We start from the raw sequence: 22498 nt of genomic DNA on the forward strand, positions 1-22498 counted from the left end.
GCCAGCAGGGCCAAGATCCAGGGCTCGGGGTGCGCGCAGGACCCTCCATTGGGGTATAAGGATTGCGACGTTCCTCCGGGCACCCATTTATCTACCAAGCTAAGGGGTAAGGCATTAAGCGGCTGCTACGTGGATTTATTTAAGTTCATTAGGCCCCTTGAGCGGGCGGCACGTACATGCGTGAAGGGTCCCCACGAAGCGCCGGTTGCATATGACGGGGAACGTTCTTTGCTTGCCTGGACAAGGGGATTCGCTGAATACGTCCGGCTGGTCACGTCAGTTTTCCCCGAGAGGGCCCCACACTTGCTGGGCATTTGTCCAATGTGTTGGACGCGAGGATGCTAGGAGGGGAGCCAGCAGCATTGGGATATGATGAAGCGTTTCGGCGACGGGTATCCAGCAACCCCGAGGCCAGATGGGATAGGCTGAACCCCGACCTTTGGGTCCGGGCATTTGGTCCTCGGCAGAAGTCAGCCGGTGGGGCGGAGGGGAATCGCCCTTCATACAGAAAAGACCTGAGGGGCGTTTGCTGGGAATACAACCAGAATGGGTGCGATAGGAAGAAATGTAAGTACTCGCATGCATGCGAGGAGTGTGGGGGTTCACATCCCAAGACAGAGTGCAGCAAGCGGCCCTTTCGGTGGGGCCGGCCCACTCCCAAAAAAGGGGGTGGGTCCGGCACCTCAGGAGGACTCGCGGGAGGCAGCGGGGAGGGGCAGGCGAATGCCTCCTAGCCCTGCTCTGTTGCACGTTAAGGCTCCATCTCCCATCAGGCTATCAACTCTTCTCCCTTTGCTTGCATCTTATCGGGATCAGGCCGCAGCCACTTACCTTAGGGAGGGGTTCACTCATGGGTTCCGCATTCCATTTACGGGGGATCGGGTGGCCACGTCTTGCGTAAATTTAAAATCCGCTCGGCTAATGCCGGAGATCGTGGAGGCAAAGCTGCGAAAGGAGCTGGATGCGGGCAGGGTGGTGGGGCCGTATGCAGCCCCTCCCTTGGAGAATCTCCGGGTATCGCCTCTGGGGGTGGTGCCGAAGAGAACGCCAGGTGAGTTTTGCCTCATACACCACCTATCATACCCCAAGGGCTCATCGGTCAACGACTACATCGATCCAGCCCTCTGTACAGTCAAATATGCCTCTTTCGATCATGCGGTTGCCTTGGTAAGGGCCTGTGGTCCGCGGGCCCTCATGGCAAAATGTGACATCAGGTCAGCCTTCCGCCTCTTACCGGTGCACCCCGGGGATTTCTCATTGCTGGGTTTTAAATTTGGGGGCATGTGGTACGTGGACAGGTCCATGCCTATGCGCTGTTCCGTGGCATGTGCGGCCTTTGAGACATTCAGCTCCTTCGTCGAATGGGTCTTTAAGGAGAGGGATGGGTCGCCATATATCACGCACTATTTGGACGACTACCTCTTGGTCGGCTCAGCCGGGATGGGGGAGTGCGCCCAGCGCTTGTTGGGATTTCAGGAGCTGGCTGATGAACTCGGCATACCGCTGGCTCAAGAAAAGACGGAAGGTCCAACGGAGGTGCTCACTTATCTTGGGATTACCATCGATTCCAGAGAAGGGTGCTCACGGCTGCCGGCGGACAAACTCGGGGCCCTGTCAGGTCAATTACGCGCATTCTTGGCCCGCAATAAGTGTACCCTACGGGAGATGCAGCAGCTTCTCGGCCACTTAAATTTTGCCTGCAAGGCTGTAAAACCTGGGAGAACCTTTTGCAGGCGCCTGGCTCAGGCAACGGCCGGGATTCAAGCCCCCCAACATCACATTCGCCTCACAAAGCAGATAAAAGCGGACATGGCTGTCTGGCTATCATTTTTGTCATCATGTAATGGTGTGGCGATCTGGTAGTCCCCGCTGCTCCTAGGTGATGATCTGCAGGTGCAATCTGATGCGGCTGGGAGTTTAGGTTTCGGCGTGTTTTTCAATAACAGATGGTGCGCTCAACCTTGGCCTGCCAGTTGGAAAACCGGGGGCCTCCTTAGGGATCTCACGTTCCTGGAGCTCTTTCCAATTTTGGCCACGGTGGTTATATGGAGCAAGGAGTTCAGGAACCATAGGGTTACCTTTTGGTGTGATAACCAGGCGGTTGTCAGGGTTGTCAATCGGCAGTCTTCTCGCTCCGAGCGGGTAATGCGTTTGGTGCGCCGCCTAGTGTTGACCTGCTTAAAGTTTAACATTTCTTTTTCCGCCAAGCATGTTCCAGGGGTGGACAACGATATAGCGGATGCTTTCTCCCAACTACAAATGCAGCGCTTCAAAATTCTTGCTCCGGAAGCAGACCCGACCCCAGAAGACTTCCCCAGGGACCTCTGGAATCTTGGCGTCGAGTAGTTCAGGACGGGCTACGGGCATCACTGGCGCCATCTACGCGCCGGTCCTACGCTGCGGCAATTTCGGGTTATCAAGCATGCTTACGGGATCAATGGGGAACCACGCCATTCCCGCCGTCTGAGGAGTCCATATTACGCTATTTGGCATATCTGCGGGACAACGGGCGATCCGCCAGGACTCTGAATGTTCAATTGTCTGGTCTCGCGTTCTTTTGCAGGTTGCAGGGATGGTGGGATCCCAGGTCATCCTTCGTGATCCGCAAAGCATTGGAGGGTTGGCGCAGAATATCGCCAAGGGCCCAGGACGCTCGTCAGCCAATCACTGGGGCATTGTTGGGAAAATTGATTGCGCAATTGCACACAGAGTGTTTTTCCCCCTACGAAGCTTTACTTTTCCGCGCGGCATTCTTGATTGCATATTTTGGGGCCTTCCGCGTCAGCGAGGTGGCCGCGGCATCTCGCACGGGTGTCTCGAATAGTGCCATCGGCAGGGAAGACGTACAAATTAGGGATGGGCATCTGCATATCCGCTTGCGGTGGTCTAAGACGGACCAGCAAGGGGCAGGGGCTCTGGTTGTCCTTCTAGCACGGGGGTGAGACCCCCTTTGCCCAGTAAAAGGGGTTTCGGAATTTTTGGCCATACGCCCAAAGGACCCTGGTATCCTCTTTGTACATAGGGATGGCACGTCGCTGTCGCGTTTTCAATTCTCGGCGGTCCTACATGCCTGCCTGAGGGGCCTGGGTATACCTACTGATGGGTTCAGCTCCCACTCCTTCCAGATCGGGGAGGCCAGCCAAGCCGCTCAGGACGTCGTGAGCACTGAGGGCATCAAAGCGCTGGGGCGTTGGCGGTCATCCACCTTCAAGACATATATTCGGCCTGACCTTTCACTACTTTAATACCGCTCACAGGTTCTGGCTTCAGGAGACATTGAGCTTGGATCGTGGGCCACAGCATCGTTTACTGGGCCGGGGAGTACGCAAGACAGTCTGGATGGGGTGCCCATTTGGGCCTCGAACGGACTTTTGACATTACATGGCACGGATCCCGCGGCATGCGGTGGCACGATCTTCTTCCGCTCATCCGACGGCTGCTAGGGGACTGCCCTCCCCCAGACGTTATCGTCATTCAGCTGGGGGGAAATGACTTACCTGCTATACCGGCGTTGGACCTGGCCTTTTCCATCATGAGGGACTTGCTTATCATCCAGCAACTCTGCCCCGGGACACTGGTGCGGTGGTGCGAGCTCCTGGTGCGGCGCTCATGGATAGGGGCTCGGGACCCACGCAGGGTGGACATGGCACGGCGCAAGATCTGCCGCACTGTCAGGAGATCCTGCGAGACTCGGCGCTGCGCGGTCATACCGCACCCCGATATAATGTTTGGCTTGGCCCCCCTCTTTCGGCAGGATGGCATACACCTCTCGGAGTGGGGTCAGGATCTTTGGCTAGCAGATCTTCGGGCAGCTTTGGAAGGGCTCATCTTGCCATGAGCGTTGGCGGGAGCGGGAGCCGTGGCACTAGCTCCCGCTCCATGGCGGTTTGTTAAGGGGCGGATCCAGGGGGGCACAACCTGCGCCCGTGAGCCAGGGGGTGCCCACTTGCGGGAGCCTCCCCTAAGGAGGCGGCCGTGGCTGGCGGGCCGGCTTCACTAGAGGGGCCGGCTGCTTCCCATGGCAGGGCGGCTGGGGGCGGGCTCCAACTGAGGTTGACGCCTGTGGGGCCCGGCCAGTCTTGCCTTCCCAAGGGGGATAGTGGGCCTGATGGTTAGGGGTCCGGCCGACAGGTTGGCCGGCCCCGCGGGCGGGCCCACTGGAGATTACCTCCCCTCTCTTCCAGGGGGCTGTATGATGGCAGCAGCGGAGAAGGGGAGGTCATGGATCCACCCCTCCACCTTAGGGTGTGCCCATGCTCAGGGGATATTTTTGCTTGTATTTTAATAAACTGTGACCCATGTTTTGCCAAGAAACTCGTACGCGTGTTCATTTGAACTGCGGGTATGCCCGCCTGCCTCCGCAATGGCCACAGTAAAAATGTCAATATTACCAAAATTTAACTTCCTCTTTCAAACCCTGCCAATAGATATTAACGACTCTGTGGTAAATAAATGGCAGTCTGAAATAAATAAGTTCATCTGGAACTATAAGAGGCCAAGAATTGCCTTTAAAATTCTACAAGATGACAAGAAGAGAGGGGGACAGGGCGTCCCAAATCTAAAATTATACCTACATGCGGCAACACTGACAGCAGTGGCAGACTGGATAATTGATCCAATGACAAGAGATTTGGTGCTGGAAAAGGTAGATAGTAAGCAAAGCCTCCATGAAATGCTCTGGCCCTCTTTGAAAACAAAAGGAAAGGAAAAACCTAAGGTCAACTTTTGGACAAGATCCCTTCTAAAGATCTGGAATAAATACAAAACAAGACTTTGCTCCTCATCATATTTACTGAAATCGCCAATAGAGGCGTATTTTTCCAGACAGCAGCAAAAAAGAACAACATGCCTAATGTACAAGGACTTGCTAACGAGAACAGGTGAGCTCAAGTGTCTGCAAGAATTAAACAAAGAAGGATATGAGCTACGATGGATGGAGTATAACCAACTGAAAGTTAGACTAAAAACAGACTTTGAGATTCGAGTGGACAAAAACTCGCCTCTTAGTGATTTTGAAAACATGTTATTGCTCAAAAAACCACACCTACAGGGCCAGATCTATAAACTTCTTTTGAAATACGAGACTGAGTCAGAACAAGTAAAGAATTGTATGATTAAATGGATGCAAAACCTGGGCTCCATAATTGATATGGAGGAATGGGAACGAGTTTGGACCAAAATTCCTAAACAAACCAACAGCCAAATTTTAAGGGAAAACTGGTATAAGATGTTTTATAGATGGTATATTACTCCAAAGGTCATTGCAAAAATCTCAGATAGGTTTGATAATAAATGTTGGAAATGTCATAAAGCAGTGGGTTCTTTTTATCACATGTGGTGGAATTGTGAGAAAGCAAAAAAGTATTGGGCTAAAATACATATGGTGTTACAGGAAATACTTAAAATGCGATACCCAATGAAGCCTGAATCTATGTTGCTAAGCTTCCACCCAAGTGCTTTACCAACTTCCTCTAGAATCCTCTACTTCCATGCAACTACAGTGGCACGGTTGGTGTGGGCGAAGCACTGGAAGGTGACTGAGACTCCAACTATTTCTACATGGCTTGATAAATTAGCGGACTTAGCAAAAATGGCAAGACTCACTAACATGGTTAAGAAGAGATCTCCGGAAGAATATGATGAACAGTGGAGTGATTATTTGGACTTTCTTAAGAAAGACAGCAGTAACTGTTAGATTAGGACCAATATGTAATGGGAACTGACTATATATCTCTTGAGATAATATCAGACTACATTAAGTATGATATACGTGTATTGACGATACTTATCAGCTGGTCGCTTTTTTGTTTTTTTTTTCTGTAAATGCTTTTTATAAGAACAAATAATAATAAAAAATTAAAAATCAGAATGTAGCTGCTGTGAAAACATTGTTGCTGAAAGGAATGCCTTTAAAAAAAAAAAAAAAGATCTGTTCTTTCAATCAGATCTCCAACAGACAATCAGAAACCTTACTGGGCAAAAGTCCCACCTGGCTCTGCCCATTGTCTACAAACACTTGGAAGCATCCAGGAAAAATGCTGGCCTTTGTCAAGCACCTAAGAGCACCATGTTAGGGTCCCATTCTTAGAGGTTGACCCTAAGTGAAGCCTGCCAATTACTTCCTTCAAATCCCTCCTCAAAACCCATCTTTTGAGTGAAGTCCTTGACACATGATATCAAATTCCTTGTCCACTAATAAGCTGAAGCCCATACTCATGTAAACAAACTGACCATCAATTCTCCCCTTTTTACATCTCAATCTCCCTCCTTCCCTGGAATATGTTTGAGGCTTCTAGCTTCTTCTGGCTAGGGATCTTTTTCGTGACCACTATAAAATGTTGAGCTCAGTGCTGACCCAATATATCACAATAGATACGACAATAAGGAAAGCAGAGGTAGTTTTCAAGGGAAGTCCTGTAAAGAAAGAGGAACTGTGGGAGGGGAGTTGGAGTGCAAATAACAATAGGAGGAGGCACCATTGGAAGGCTGGGTGGTGCTTCATAAAGTGGTTAGGAGGTAGCTAGAGAAATAATAGGGAACCTAAGAGATGGAGAGAATAGTCAGGATGCTCCAGAGTGATGAAAGAGAAATGTAGAGAAAAACACACAAGAGCTTCAATAATACGTTAATAGACTAGAAAGAAAACAAGATGGACAGGGGGAGCTAACTGTGACTGGATTTCAACATCAAAGTATGGAATTGATTCTCAGATTTTAAACTATGATAAAAATGATTCTGTGACCATTTTTGCATCCCACCTGGTATTCCACACTGCCGTAATGTGAGTGCAATGGGGCAGTTGCCCTGCCTATTCTTGGATCCATATTAGTTGAATATGAGAAATAACTATAATGTAAGGCCTGTGAAGAATACATATGATCACTTACAGGACAGGATAAACTACTCCATGGAAAATGTCATATATCAGAGAACTAATTTCGGGTCTCCAATTGGAACATTTTCGGCTGGGATGCTGTGGTTACTAGCGGTAGAAGGGTGAGTTGTATTGTTGTTGTTAGGTGCGAAGTCGTGTCCGACCCATCGTGACCCCATTTTGTATTACTGAGAGGAGTTGTATTACTCCTGGAAAAATATTATTTGTCAGTGGTGTTGACTTGCAGGAGGGCATTATGGGCTAGAATAAGACACTACAAACCAATGTTGGAATAAACAAGGCCATTATTACCTCCCCATGGGAAGATTCTCACAGCATGGGAGAGGGAAGCTGACCTAGCAGTCAGTGGAGTGCACCAACACTCCACAGAGTCCAGAGGCACCCTGGTGTTCTGCACCATTCCCAACCAAGAGAGCAGATCATCTTGCCTACTGAAATCCACCACTAACGCAAATGACCTATGCAGACAAACCAATGGGTGCCAACCTCATTTGACTGCAGCCATCTTGCAAACAACTCCTAGCTGGGTAAGCTGTGATAGGTGTAGTAAGCCAACTTGGTGTAGTGGTTAGGAGTATGGACTTCTAATCTGGTGAGCCTGGTTTGATTCCTCTGGTGCTTCTCCACATGCAGCCAGCTGGGTAACCTTGGGCTCGCCACAGGTTGGATAGAGCTATTCTGACTGAGCAGTAATATCAGGTCTTGCTCAGCCTCACCTCCCTCACAGGGTGTCCCCCCCCCCCCACATACTTAGTTTCCCCATTGTCCTGTGGAGAATAGGTCTCATTACATACAGAAATAGGGCAGGGCAAACTACTTGATGGAAAATATCTTTTGTCAGAGGATTTACTTGGGTTTTAGATTATCTCCTGCTGGCACACTGTGGGAAATAAGCATGGTTATTAACAATAGAAGGGTGAGGTTCAGTATTCCACAAAAAACCTCATTTGTCTCAGGACTTACCTGTTGTCATCTTCCCCTGAAAGACTGTGGAAAATAAACATGGTTATTAAGACTGGATGGGTGAGTTAGATTACTCCATGAAAAATGTTGTTTGTCAGAGGACTTACTTGGGTTTTGGATTCTCTCTCCCCGGCACACTGTGGGAAATAAGCATGGTTATTAACAGTAGAAGGGTGATGTACAGTATTCTGGGAGAAAGATAATTTGTCAGAGGACATACACGTCTTTCCCTGACACATTTTGTAACATATGCATGGTTATTAACAGTAGATGGGTGAGTTAGATTACTCCTAAGAAAGTTAACATGGAAATCTCTCAGAAAACTAATGGTAAATGCTGGAGGTACAAAACAAAACAAAACATCAGCTCCTATCACATGTGGAGGACATGTGAATTAATTCAAAAATTCTGGGTCAATGTCCACGCAAAGATGCAGAATAACATGGCATTTAAATTCTCATTGCAAGCCAAATCTCTACTTCTGAGTTTCATGCCTGGAAACTTGCCAAGGCAGCTAAGAGAAATTTTCTTCTATGCCACAGCGGCCGCATACTTAGTGGTTGCACAGAGATGGAAGCAACCATCAGCACCTGAAGCAGAGTTATGGATGAGCAAATTAAAAAAGCTTGTCTCATCATCAACCAAAGTAGCAAGAAAAGGGCCTTTAGAACACTGAAGTATTGTCTAATACCCCCTACGTCTGTGAACAATTCAATCTGCTAGTTCTTCCTTCTTTTTTTCTCCAGATTACTCAAACGCAACATGAAAGGAAAAGCATGGAATCAGAAGGCAGCCTAACTCAGCCAACTCTGAGGACTTACTTGAATATCAGAACATCTTCCTCTGGCACTCTGTGGAAAATAAGTATGGTTATTAACAGTAGAAGGGTGAGGTTCAGTATTCCACGAAAAAGCTCATTTGTCACAGGACTTACTTGGGGGTTGGAACATCTTCCCCTGAAAGACTGTAGAAAATAGACACGGTTATTAAGACTGGATGGATGAGTTAGATTAATCCATGAAAAATGTTGTTTGTCAGAGGACTTACTTGGGTTTTGGATTCTCTCTCCCTGGCACACTGTGGGAAATAAGCATGGTTATTAACAGTAGAAGGGTGATGTACAGTATTCTAGAAGATCATTTGTCAGAGGACATACCGGAGGTCTGGCATATCTTTCCCTGGCACATTTTGTAACATATGCATGGTTATTAACAGTAGATGGGTGAGTTAGTTTACTCCTAAGAAAGTTAACATGGAAATGTTCCTATAGTTAACCAGATCCCAACATCTAAGAAAGGGATGGTATAAAATGTTTTACAGGTGGTATATGACTCCAAAAAATATAAGCAACATCTCTCAGAAAACTAATGGTAAATGCTGGAGGTACAAAACAAAACAAAACATCAGCTCCTATCACATGTGGAGGACATGTCAACTAATTCAAAAATTCTGGGTCAAAATCCTCAAAGAGATGCAGAATATCATGGCATTTAAATTCTCAATGCAAGCCAAATCTCTACTGCTGAGTTTCATGCCTGGAAACTTGCCAAGGCAGCTTAGAGAAATTTTCTTCTATGCCGCACAGTTAGTGGTTGCACAGAGATAGAAGCAACCATCAGTGCCTGAAGCAGAGTTATGGATGAGAATATTAGAAAAAGTCATCTCAACAGCCAAGGTAACAACCGTACTCCAAAAGAGCCCCAAGATTTTCAGCAAAGATGGAACTGCCTCGACCTACAGAGGAAAATAGTCCCTTGAAGGAAGGAAGTAGTCCTTTAAGGGAATGAAAATAGAATATTTATACTTCTTAAGACAGGAATCTGTAAACCGCTCCGTGGTTATTAATAAAAGGCTAAGGGCAAGTTGGGAGGAGTTAGGGCGGGCGCTGTCCGGGATAAAAACTCGGAGGGGCGAATCAGGAGCCACGAAGTGGCTCCTGATTCGCCCCTCCGACTATCACTCCTGGACCAAGGAGGCAATGGGGAGGCGCGCAAAACGTGCCTCCCCATTGCCTGCTTGGCCAACATGGACTGCGCCTCGATGTGGGGAAAGTAGCAGGGATGCAACGTTGAAGACACGGCGGCCCTGCTCCTTTCCAGCCGCACACCCTCCCTGACCGGGGAGCCGGGAAGGAATCCCACGGCTCCCATGATGCCTTCCCACAACCACCTACCCGCTGCCGACCTCCAGGACCCTGCTGCCGCCAGAAGAAGAAGGTCAGCCACCGCCCACCAGTGAAACCTCCGCTTCGCTTCCTACCCCCCAACATCTCCCCCTTCAGCCCTCCTTCCCCGCACCCGCCACCACCGCACGACGACGCACACTCGCCAACATCGAGCCCTCCTCCCTCGCCAACCGCTCCAATACCGCCCACAACAAGCACCACCAACTCCGCCGCGCTCCCCCCCAAAACCCTACCCCCTGACACAAGCCTTTGCTGCACCACCCACCCACCCAGACGCACTCACACTCGACCTTACTCACCCCCTTGACGACCAGCCCGTTCTCCCCTGGCCCGCTCCGCCCCGCAGTAATGGCGGCGGCAGACCGTGCAACCCGCACGGCTGCCGCACCGCCAAACAACTGAACCACGCATGCGTGGAGTTCTGCGCATGCGTGGCTTCCTCCCCCCACCCTCCCCCCACCCTCCCCCCACCCCACCACAAGAGACCACGCATGCGCCGGCTCCAGAGCATGCATCGTTTCCCTCCCCCTCCCCCCAACCCCAACTGCCCATACGCATTCCCCTGCCTGCCGTCACCTGACCCGGCCGCCCACAGTACCGCATATGGACGCCCGCCTCACAGCCAGCCATGACCCACTGTCCCCGCAGCTCCCGGACGCTCTGGAGCCGCCAGTGCAGAAGACAGGTAGGCTGACTTCGAGCAAGCCAAGCCCGCCCCGGCAGAAGCCTTCCGCAGTACGGAGGGGGGAGGAGGAGAAAGGCTTCTGCGGCCCCACGGACGGTGCAGCCCACCTTGCTGACCTGCCCCATGCCGTCTGCGGGTACGCAGAAGCCTTTGGGTCTTGGGGGCAGGGGGGAACCATCTAGCGCCCATTTTATTTCAATATAAAATGGGCTTTAAATCTACTCACAAAATAAGCCCCTTAATACTGTCTACTTTATTTCCTCTCTCTTTGATACTTATGTACTAACAGGTATAAGCAAGTGAAAAAATTAAACTATGCTGTTTTAAGAGTAGGAGCTGGAACCCAATCACTAAATCCGTAACAGATTCATGATCAACCAAAGTAGCCAGAAAAGGGCCTTTAGAACACTGAAGTATTGTCTAATACCCCCTATGTCTGTGAACAATTCAATCTGCTAGTTCTCCTTTCTTTTTTTTCTCCAGATTACTCAAACACAACATGAAAGGAAAAGCATGGAATCAGAAGGCCGCCTAACTTAGCCAACTCTGAGGACTTACTTGTATATCAGAACATCTTCCTGGAAGAATTAGCATGGTTATTAACAGTAGAAGGGTGAAGCTAATTTCTCCAGGAAAAATTATTTGTCAAAGGACTTGCTTGGTATTTCCCATTGGAACACCCCCCCCCCCTTTTAAGTTGGTTATGTGATAAAACTATAATGGAAAGAATGTTCATTGGAGGACTTGTTTTTCCAGTCGTCTTTCTTCCCTGGCCTGATGAGAATAACTGGGATTACTCACAGTACAGAGTAAAGTATACTAATCCATGGAAAAATATCATCTGCCTGAGGACTACCTCACCCCCCCCCCCCCTCCACATACTTAGTTTCCCCTTTGTCCTGTGGAGAATAGGTTTGATTACATACAGAAATAGAGCAGGATGAAATACTCCATGGAAAATGTTGTTTGTCATAGGACTTACTTGGGTTTTAGATTATCTCCCGCCGGGGCGCTGTGGGAAATAAGCATGCTTATTAACGATAGAAGGGTGAGGTTCAATATTTCATGAAAAAACTCATTTGTCACAGGACTTATTTGAGGGTTGGAACATCTTCCCCTGAAAGACTGTGGAAAATAAACATGGTTATTAAGTGGATGGGTGAGTTAGATTAGTCCATGGAAAATGTTGTTTGTCAGAGGACTTACTTGGGTTTTGGATTCTCTCTCCCCGGCACACTGTGGGAAATAAGCATAGTTATTAACAGTAGAAGGTTGATGTACAGTATTCTAGAAGATCATTTGTCAGAGGACATACCGGAGGTCTGGCATATCTTTCCCTGGCACATTTTGTAACATATGCATGGTTATTAACAGTAGATGGGTGAGTTAGATTACTCCAAGGAAGGTGAACTTGGAAATGTTCCTCTTGTTAACCAAATCCCAACATCTATGACAGGGATGGTATAAAATGTTTTACAGGTGGTATGACTCCAAATGCAAACTTAAATGGACTCTGGGGAATGGTAGAGGACAGGAAGGCCTGGAGGATCATTGTCCATGGGGTCGCGATGGGTCGGACACGACTTCGCACATAACAACAATAACAACATGACTCCAAAAAATATAAGCAAAATATCTCAGGAAACTAATGGTAAATGTTGGAGGTACAAAAAAAAAAAAAAAAACCCATCAGATCCTTTTATCACATGTGGTGGACATGTGAACTAATTCTAAAATTCTGGGTCAAAATCCATGCAGAGATGCAGAAGATCATGGCATTTAAATTCTCAGTGCAAGCCAAATGTCTACTACTGAGTTTCATGCCTTGAAACTTGCCAAAGCAGCCAAGGCAAGGAGACAGCTCAACAAAAAAGCCATAAGGAAGAAGACTCTCTGAGGAATAACTGAAAGATATTAGTACTGAGCCAGATCTCAAGTTTATTCTGGATAAAGTATGTACAAACAAGAAATGGGGGGGGGGGGACTCATAGGAATTGTATTTAAAAACACTGTTGAAAATGTTCTATTAATTATGCTACCTAAATTACAGTCTCAAACTTGTATGACTGTTAAGAAAACAATTAAAAATTATATTAAGAAAGAAAAAGTCTTTTGTCAGAGGACTTACTTCGGTTTTGGACGATCTCCCCCTGGCACACTGCAGAAAATAAGCACGGTTATTAACAGTAGAAGGGTGAGGTACACTTATTTCAGGAGAAAGATGATATGTCAGAGGACTTACTTGGGGTTTCTATAGGAACATTCCCAAGAGTTATATGTATGCAATATCGTAATAACGTAAAGAATGTTTCTAGGAGGCTTACTTTTTATGCCTGTTTGTTTCCTTCCCAGGCTTGTGGAGAATAAGTATGATTACACAGAGTGGTTTCACCCCATGGCACATGCCCTTTGTCTTTTCCCTTGTCCCTTTGCCACCAACGAAGCCCGCCAGCCCGAGCCAATACGCCGATGAGCTGGAGGAGCCCCACCCACAGACAACGCTACATGGAAGGTAAGCCGATGCACGGCCTACCCTTCCATTCGCCCCTGGGGGGGGGGACCCTGTGGTCCGCCACCACTACCCCACCCACCCACACACACACACCACGTTCTTCTGCCGCCAACCCCCCCCACCTCACACCTGCAAACCACCGCCACTCTGCCACAGCTTACCTGCCCCCACGCCCTAGCCCACCCACACGCTTCCACCAGCCACCCCCCCACAAGTCTCCCACGCTATCCGCTGCCGCTTCCCCCACCCCGCACACCCACGCACCTACCCCTCACAACCCCACGCTCTTCCCCCGCCAACCCCCCTCACAATTCGCCCCCCCCCTCGTGACTCCCACCCACCTCCCTGCGGACCCTTCACACATACCCCTCCTTCCCCCCCTTCCATCCCATTCCACCGACCTCCTTGACTGCCTTGCTTCCTTCCTTCTTCCTGCTTTCCTTCTTTAATGCCTTCCTCTGTTTCTCTCTCTCCTTCCTGCTTCTCTATCTCTCCCTCTTCCTCTCCCTCTCACTTCCTCTCTTTTGGCCTTTCTGTCTTTCTGGCTCTGTTTCTCCCTTCCTTTCTCTCTCCCTTCTATCCATCCCTTCACCCATCCCTTGCCCTCCTTTCTCCCTCCCATTCCTCCTTCCATCTTCTACCTTCCTTTCCTACATTCTTCCTCCCAATTCCCTAGCGTCCATTGTATTTCTCCGACAACGGGTTTAATTACTAGTGATTATATAATTTGTACTCAAATAATATGTGTTCTTTGGTCTCAACTTGACCCTCATTGCAAATACAGAGCCATTCCTTGACTGGGAGTCCATCAAATTTCCCAATCAAGTATGCAGGGGGTAGGACATTGTGACGAAGGAGGGTGAAGGATCTCCTGTGCTCAGGGTTTACAACTTTGATTTTGTATTGCATCAAGGTGTTCCTGATTTTAAAATTTTTTCCTAAATAGTGGATCCTGGATATCATTGAGGTCATGTTGCCTCTCTACTTCTAACACCCTTGTCTTAACAAGATCTATAGCTATGTTGTATTCCATCAGTTGAAGTGAGAGACCAGGGATCACAGCTTGACCGAGAGCTCATTCCACCAGGTGGGGGCCAGGTCCAAAAAGGCCCTGGCCCTGGTTAAGGCCAGGCATGCTTTTCTGGGGCTGGGAATGACCAACAAGTTGGTCATTCCATTAACAATAGAAGGCTGATGTACTCTATTTCAGGAGAAAGATCATTTGTCAGAGGACGTACTTGGGGTTTGCTATAGTATCATTGCCAAGAGTTATGTATGCGATATAACAGTAATGTGAAGAATGTAAAGAATGTTTCTAGAAGGTCTTACTTCTTATTCCTGCTTGCCTCCATCTCGGGCCTGTGGAGAATAATTATGATTACTCACAGTATTAGAGATTAGGGCAACATATACTGGCCCATGGCAAATGCAGTTTGGCTCAGGACTTACTTCCCACCCCCAATTAGTTTCCCCTTTTTGATGTGAGAATACTCCTGATTACTTAGAGAAAGAGGATAGGATAAACTTGTTGTTGTTATGTGCAAAGTCGTGTCTGACCCATCGCGACCCCATGGACAATGATCCTCCAGGCCTCCCTGTCCTCTACCATTCCCCCGAGTCCATTTAAGTTTGCACCTACTGCTTCAGTGACTCCATCCAGCCACCTCATTCTCTGTCATCCCCTTCTTCTTTTGCCTTCGATCGCTCCCAGCATTAGGCTCTTCTCCAGGGAGTCCTTCCTTCTCATGAGGTGGCCAAAGTATTTGAGTTTCATCTTCAGGATCTGGCCTTCTAAAGAGCAGTCAGGGTTGACCTCCTCTAGGACTGACTGGTTTGTTCACCTTGCAGTCCAAGGGACTTGCAAGAGTCTTCTCCAGCACCAGAGTTCAAAAGCCTCAATTCTTTGACGCTCGGCCTTCCTTATGGTCCAACTTTCGCAGGATAAACTACTCCATGTAAAATATTATTTGTCGGAGGACTTACATGGGGTTTGGAAGATCTCCCCCAGGAACAATGTGGAAAATAAGCATGGTTATTAACAGTGTAAGGGTGAGCTATACTATTCCATGAAATATAACATTTCTCAGAGGACTTACCAAAGGTTTGGCACATCTTTTCCTGACACACTGTGGAACATATGCATGGTTATTAACAGTAGATGGTATGTTAAAATATTCCAAGAAAAGTATCATTTCTCTGAGGTCTTACTTGGTTTTCTGGACATCTTTTTCCTGCAGTCTGTGGAAAATAATAATTGTTGTTGTTGTTACTACCCAAAGAAGTCACGGCTTACAATCATTATTGTTGTTGTTGTTGTTGAAATTTATTTCGCGCCACTCCAGACCATGAAAGGACATTATCCAACAAAAAAACATAACAAAACCAGGACAAAACATCTCCCATCTGCACAGTCAAACATTCATTTCAGGAGAAAGATCATTTGTCAGAGATCTTACTTTATACAGAAACATTTCCAAGAGTTATATATGCAATATTACAATAACGTAAAGAACTTTTCTAGGAGGCCTTACTTGCTATTCCTGTTTGTTTCGTTCCCAGGCCTGTGGAGAGTAAGTATGTTTACTCTCAGTAGTAGGGAAAGATATACCTTCCCATGGCACATGCTGGATAGGATAAACTAGTCCAGGACTTACAGTATAGGATAAACAGGGATAGGATAAAGGATAGGATAAACTAGACCGGTATAGGATAAACAGGATAGGATAAACAGGATAGGATAAACTAGTCCAGGACTTACCGGAGGTTTGGCACATCTTTCCCTGACACACTGTGGAACATATGCATGCTTATTAACAGTATATGGTGAGTTAGAATACTCTAACAAAAGCATAATTTCTCTGAGGTCTTACTTGGTTTTCTGGACATCTTTCTCCGGCAGTCTGTGGAAAATAAGCATGGTTATTTACAGTGTAGGGGTGAGGCATATTATTCCAGGAAATATAAAATTTCTCAAAGGATTTACCTGAGGTTTGGAACACCTTTCCCTGACACACTGTGGAACATATGCATGGTTATTAACAGTAGAAGGGTGAGTCAGATTACTCCAAGAAAAGTTTAATATCTCTGAGAACTTACTTGGTTCTCAGGACAGTCATTGGAAAATTATTACTATTACCATTATTACCATTATTACCATTATTACCATTATTGTTGTTGTTGTTGTTGTTAACATTTATTTCGCACCACTCCAGAGATGGTTCATGGTAGGTTACAAATTTTCCCTACTAAAACCCCATTAAAACCATACAAGGACAAAAAACAAGGCTATAGGAAGACTTGCGATAAGGCAGCTAGGACTTCTCATCTCATGCTTATGAAGGCGTATGAGAATGTAGTGAAAGCAGTGAAACAAGACTTCTACGCCAAGGAAATCACATCCACAACTCTTGCATAGCACAATTATTTAAAACTAGAAATTAAGCCCGCTGTAGGCAAAATACAGCAGGCACTAGCGGGGTGGGAAAGAAAGAAAGAGAGATAGGAAGAGGGAGAGGAAGAGGCTGAGAGATAGAGGCAGATAGGGGAGAGAGAGGAAGGAAGGAAGGAAGGAAGGAAGGAAGGAAGGAAGGAAGGAAGGAAGGAAGGAAGGAAGGAAGGAAGGAAGGAAGGAAGGAAGGAAGGAAGGAAGGAAGGAAGGAAGGAAGGAAGGAAGGAAGGAGAAAGAGAATGCTGGGAGGAAGGACAAAAGGGAGGGAGGCAGGTAGGAGGTAGCTTGAAGGGAACAGGGCAGGGATGGAGGAAAGGTGTTGGGAAGGTAGTTTTGGGGGAGGGTGAAGTAGTGACGGATGGGTGGGTGAGTGAGTGGGATTGGAAGGGGCGGCAGTGGGTAGCGCAGAAGGGGGCGGGCTCGGCAGATGGGGGAAAGCCTTTCCCGCAGGCTCCCCTTGCGCTGAAGCCATCCCCCGACCACCCCGTGGTTGCTGGCTTCAGCGCTGCAAAAGAGCAGGCCCGGTGCATCTCTGACCTGCCGGGGCCGCTCCTTTCGCCGCGCTGAAGCCTTCCCCCCCCCCGCGGTCATTGGATTAACGTTCCCCCTCCACGGTCTCTGGCTTCAGCAGCACAAAAGAAGCAGGCCCTGTTCCTTTCGCAGTGTGGAAGTCATTCCCCACCCCCCGGTCGCCCCTCGGGTACTCACCAGCGGCGAAGGCTCTTTGCTTGCTGCGGCAACTCTCCGGGTGGCCCAGGCGAGGCTGGGCCAACCAGCCAATGGCCGCTTGGCCTTGGATTGACACTTGGCAGCTTGGCCCTGGATGGGCCGCTTGGCCCTGGATTGGCCGCTTGGCCCTGGCCCTGGATTGGCCCTGGATTGGCCGCTTGGCCCTGGATTGACACTCGGAGAGCCGCTTGGCCCTCGATTGACACTCGGAGAGCCGCTTGGCCTGGATTGACACTCGGAGGACCCAATGAGGAGCCACTTTGCTTTTTTTTATCCCAGACAGGGCCTGCCCTTTCTCCTCCCACATTGCCCTTACCCTTTTATTACTACTGCTCCACAGGAGCAGTTACAGATAATCAGGTCTCTTACTGCCCTCAAGGAGGGACGTCAAAGGATAATGGAATTGGATTTGAGATGTGCGGCTTTATAGAGCTATTTTGCAGACAAAGTTCTATCGCTCCACCGCGACCTTCCTGCCACTATTGATACAATTCGCGAACTGGAAGCTCCGTGGCCATCGCAGGAGTTGGTGTTTGATTGCTTCAAGCAGCTCTTTTTAACCGAAGTGGACAAGTTGCTAGTGTCAGTAAGGGCAACCACTTGTCCCTTAGATCCTTGTCCATCTTGGTTGCTCAGATCAGGTGACAAGCAGATAGGAGGCCCCTTGAGGAAAATTGTGAACCTCTCCCTAACATCAGTAAAATTCAGCAAAGAGCTTAAGGAGGCAGTGGTGCGACCACCACTGAAAAAACCATTGCTGGACCCATGGGACCCCACCAGCTACCTCCCAGTCTCACATCTTGCATTTCTGGGTATGCCATGGCAGAGCAGCTCCTAGCTCCTAGCTTTCTTGGAGGAAACTTCAGCCCTTGACACACCAGTCTGGCTTCCATCCTGGCCATGGGATGGAAACTGTGCTGGTCGCCTTGACCGATATCGGTGCCAGCCAAATCGAAGCGGATCAGCCATTCTCGTGCTTTTAGATCTATTTGCTGTGTTTGATGTGGTCGACCATGAGATATTGGCCCAGCAAGTAGCCGGGGCCGGGATTAGGGGGACCACGCTAAAGTGGCTAGTCTCCTTTCTTCGGAACCAGGCACAGAGGGTTGTGGTAGGCAAGGTATTATCAGCCCCTTCTAGGCTCCCATGTGAAATGCCACAGAGGGAAATACTCTCTGTTTATGGTACTGTTCATAGGAGGACTTATTTGTTTTTCCACTTTTTCTTCTTCTTTGTCTTATGAAGAATAACTGGGATTACTCACAGTAGCAGGGTCAAGTAAACTACTCCAGGGAATACTGTGTTATACTGTGTTGTGTTTGGTTGCAATTGTTGGTTATTGGTGTACATGTTCTACAGACTGTTTTATGTATGGTTCTCTGTTATAATGTAAACCGCCCTGAGCCTCCGGGGAGGGCGGTATAAAAGTATGATAAATAAATAAATAAATAAATAAATAATAAATATGCTGTTTGCCTGAGTATCAACTATTTTCCCCCAGTGGAGGACAGTGATTGTTATTTACACAAGTAGGGCAAGATAAGCTACTCCATGGAAAATATCATTCGTCATCATTTGGGTTTTAAACCATCTTCTCTGGCCACACTGTGGAAAATAAGTGTGATTATGAATAGTAGAATGGTGAGGTTCAATATTCCAAGAGAAAGACCATTTCTCAGAGGACTTACTGGGGTTTGGAACATCTCCCCCTGACAGGCTGTGGAAAATGAACATGGTTAATAACAAAAGATGTGTGGGTTAGATTACTCCATGGAAAATGTCATTTGCCAGAGGACTTACTGCCAAGACATTTGTCAGAGGACTTACTGTGGGAAATAATCATGGTTATTAACATCAGAAGGGTAAGATACAGAAGGGTAAGTATTCCAGGAGAAAGATAATTTGTCAGAATATAAAAGTTGTTTGTCAGAGGACTTACTTGGGTTTTGGACTCTCTCTGCCCGGCACACTGTGGGAAATAAGCATGGTTATTAACAGTAGAAGGGTGAGGTTCAGAATTCCATGAAAAAGATCATTTGTCACAGGACTTACTTGGGGGTTGGAACATCTTCCCCTGAAAGACTTTGGAAAATAAACATGGTTATTAAGACTGGATGGCTGAATTAGATTACTCCATGGAAAATGTTGTTTGTCAGAGGACTTACTTGGGTTTTGGACTCTGTCTCCCCGGCACACTGTGGGAAATAACATTTGTCAGAGGTGCTATTTGGGGTTTCGATCATCTGTCCCCAGCACACTGCGCAGATATGGCTGGTTATTAGCAGTGGGAGGGTAAGGTCATTAAACATTCTACGTCACTTCAAGTATAATGTAACATTCACTCTGGCCTCAGAGTAACCATTTCCAAGAATTGTGTATGTGATATATCAGTACTGTATATAAGCATGGTTTATTAACAATTGTTGTTGTTATGTGCGAAGTCGTGTCTGACCCATCGCGACCCCATGGACAATGATCCTCCAGGCCTTCCTGTCCTCTACCATTCCCCGGAGTCCATTTAAGTTTGCACCTACTGCTTCAGTGACTCCATCCAGCCACCTCATTCTCTGTCGTCCCCTTCTTCTTTTGCCCTCGATTGCTCCCAGCATTAGGCTCTTCTCCAGGGAGTCCTTCCTTCTCATGAGGTGGCCAAAGTATTTGAGTTTCATCTTCAAGATCTGGCCTTCTAAAGAGCAGTCAGGTTTGATCTCCTCTAGGACTGACCGGTTTGTTCGCCTTGCAGTCCAAGGGACTCGCAAGAGTCTTCTCCAGCACCAGAGTTCAAAAGCCTCAATTCTTTGACACTCGGCCTTCCTTATGGTCCAACTTTCGCAGCCATACATTGCAACTGGGAAGACCATAGCCTTGACTAAACGCACTTTTGTTGGCAGGGTGATGTCTCTGCTTTTTAGGATGCTGTCTAGATTTGCCATAGCTTTCCTCCCCAGGAGCAAGCGTCTTTTAATTTCTTTGCTGCAGTCCCCATCTGCAGTGATCTTGGAGCCCAGGAAAATAAAATCTGTCACTATCTCCATTTCTTCCCCATCTATTTGCCAGGAATTGAGAGGGCCAGATGCCATGATCTTTGTTTTCTTGATGTTGAGTTTCAAGCCAACTTTTGCACTCTCCTCCTTCACCCGCATCAACAGGCTCTTTAGTTCCTCTTCACTTTCTGCCATTAGAGTGGTATCATCTTATTAACAATAGAAGGCTTAGATACAGTATTCCAGAAAAAGAACATTTCTCAGACTTACTGGATGTTTGGCACATCTTTCCCTGACACACTGTGGAACATATGCATAGTTATTAACAGTAGATATTATTGTTGTTGTTATTATTATTTATTTATTTATTATTTATTTATTTATTTAGATTTCTATTTCTTTGCAGCTCTGGGCAGTTTACACAGAACATCATAACTTACATGAAACATTATGTTGACTATAACATCAAAACAACTTTTAAAAAACATCAAAAAATTACAAAACCACAATTATAATATAATAACAATTAACAGTAACTTTGGGAGAGTCATGGGCAGGCGTCTGGGGGGACCAGCAGTTGTTCTGAGTTGGTTGGCCTCAAGCAAATGCTTGGTGGAAGAGCTCCCTCTTGCAGGCCCTGCTGAACTGTGGAAGTTCGGGCAGGGCTCTGATCTCCTCAGGGAGCTCGTTCTACCAAGTGGGGGCCAGGACCAAGAAGGCTCTGGCCCTTGTTGAGGTCCGACGCGCTTCTCTGGGGCCAGGGATCCGCAGCCAGTTGGAGGTGGCAGAGCGTAAGACTCTTTGGGGGGTATAGGCAGGGAGGCGGTCTCTCAGATACACTGGGCCCAAACCGCGTATGGCCTTAAAGGTGATTACCAGAACCTTAAGCTTAATCCGGAATTCAACTGGGAGCCAGCCAAGTTGTTGGAGTGCCGGCCAGATGTGGGATCTCCATGATGTTTTAGTGAGAATCCTGGCCGCAGCATTCTGTACCAGTTGTAGTTTCCGGATCAAGGATGAGGGTAGGCCTGCGTAGAGCGAGTTGCAGAAGTCCAGCCTAGAGGTGACCGTCGCATGGATCACTGTGGCTAGGTGTTCTGGGTCCAGGTAGGATGCTAGTAGCTTGGCTTGGCGGAGGTGTTAGAATGCCAGCCATGCTACCTTTGTGAACTGGGCTTCCCTTGTAAGGGAAGCATCCAGGATCACGCCCAGGTTCCTGGCGGAGTGCGTTGGTGAGAGCTGCACACCATCCAGGGTGGGCAGACGTGCTTCCTCCCATGGTCCCTTCCTACCCAACCATAGGGTTGTAGGGTTGAGCTTCAGGCGACTCTGCTTGATCCGTTTTGTCACTGCTTCCAGACATCTGGCTAAGGATTCTGGGGGGGAGTCATAAAGATGTTAAATAAGATAGGAGAGGGGACAGCTCCTTGTGGGACTCTACATGTGAGCTGGTGTTGGTTAGATATTCTCTCTCCTATCACTACCCTCTGTCCATGGCCCCAGAGGAAGGAATTCAGCCATTTGAGGGCCGTTCCCCTTATTCCGGTGTCGGCAAGGCGGTGAGCTAGGAGCTCATGGTCTATTGTGTCAAACGCTGTGGATAGGTCTAATAGTATGAGCAGCGCTGACCCGCCCTGGTCTAGCTGGCGTCGGAGGTCGTCCATCAGGGTGACTAGCGCTGTCTCCACCCCATGTCCAGGCCGGAAGCCCGACTGAAATGGGTCAAGGGCTGAAGTTTCCTCAGGAATGCTAATATTTGGTCCACAGCAGCCCTTTCGACTAACTTCCCCAGGAACGCTAAGTGTGAAACAGGGCGATAGTTGTCAGGGTCTTGCACAGCCAGAGATGGTTTCTTGAGTAACGGGCTTACCACTGCTTCTTTTAGACCCTCCGGGAATTCTCCTGTAGAGAGGGAGAGGTTAATTATTTCCCGGAGGGGGGGCTCCTATTCTTCTGTCTGTTGTTTTTAGGAGTCATGATGGCCATGGGTCTAGTGGGCAAGTGATTGGCCTCGTTGCTGCTAGCATCCTGTCCACTTCAGTTTGTGAGAGTCGTCTGAAGTGACTCATTGTTCTCTGCAAAGACGGCCAAGGGGCC

At 47.9% G+C, this 22498-nt stretch overlaps 1 protein-coding gene across 1 annotated transcript in view; it reads right to left on the reverse strand.

Moving 5' to 3' along the window:
- The window catches only part of LOC143835316 (uncharacterized), a 42373-nt gene that overhangs the window by 8557 nt on the left and 11318 nt on the right, over positions 1-22498 (reverse strand). Inside the window, exons 26-39 of the mRNA XM_077332733.1 lie at positions 19583-19612; positions 19470-19499; positions 19357-19386; positions 15449-15478; positions 15337-15366; positions 14570-14599; positions 12857-12886; positions 11935-11964; positions 11711-11740; positions 8906-8935; positions 8793-8822; positions 8680-8709; positions 7966-7995; positions 7859-7882 (exon numbers count right to left, since the gene is read on the reverse strand). Coding sequence (XP_077188848.1) covers positions 7859-7882; positions 7966-7995; positions 8680-8709; positions 8793-8822; positions 8906-8935; positions 11711-11740; positions 11935-11964; positions 12857-12886; positions 14570-14599; positions 15337-15366; positions 15449-15478; positions 19357-19386; positions 19470-19499; positions 19583-19612 — 414 coding nt within the window. The remainder of the gene's footprint in view (positions 1-7858; positions 7883-7965; positions 7996-8679; positions 8710-8792; positions 8823-8905; positions 8936-11710; positions 11741-11934; positions 11965-12856; positions 12887-14569; positions 14600-15336; positions 15367-15448; positions 15479-19356; positions 19387-19469; positions 19500-19582; positions 19613-22498) is intronic.

This window comes from Paroedura picta, chromosome 1 (genome assembly GCF_049243985.1).
Source record: "Paroedura picta isolate Pp20150507F chromosome 1, Ppicta_v3.0, whole genome shotgun sequence".
NCBI classification, from domain to species: Eukaryota; Metazoa; Chordata; class Lepidosauria; order Squamata; family Gekkonidae; genus Paroedura; species Paroedura picta.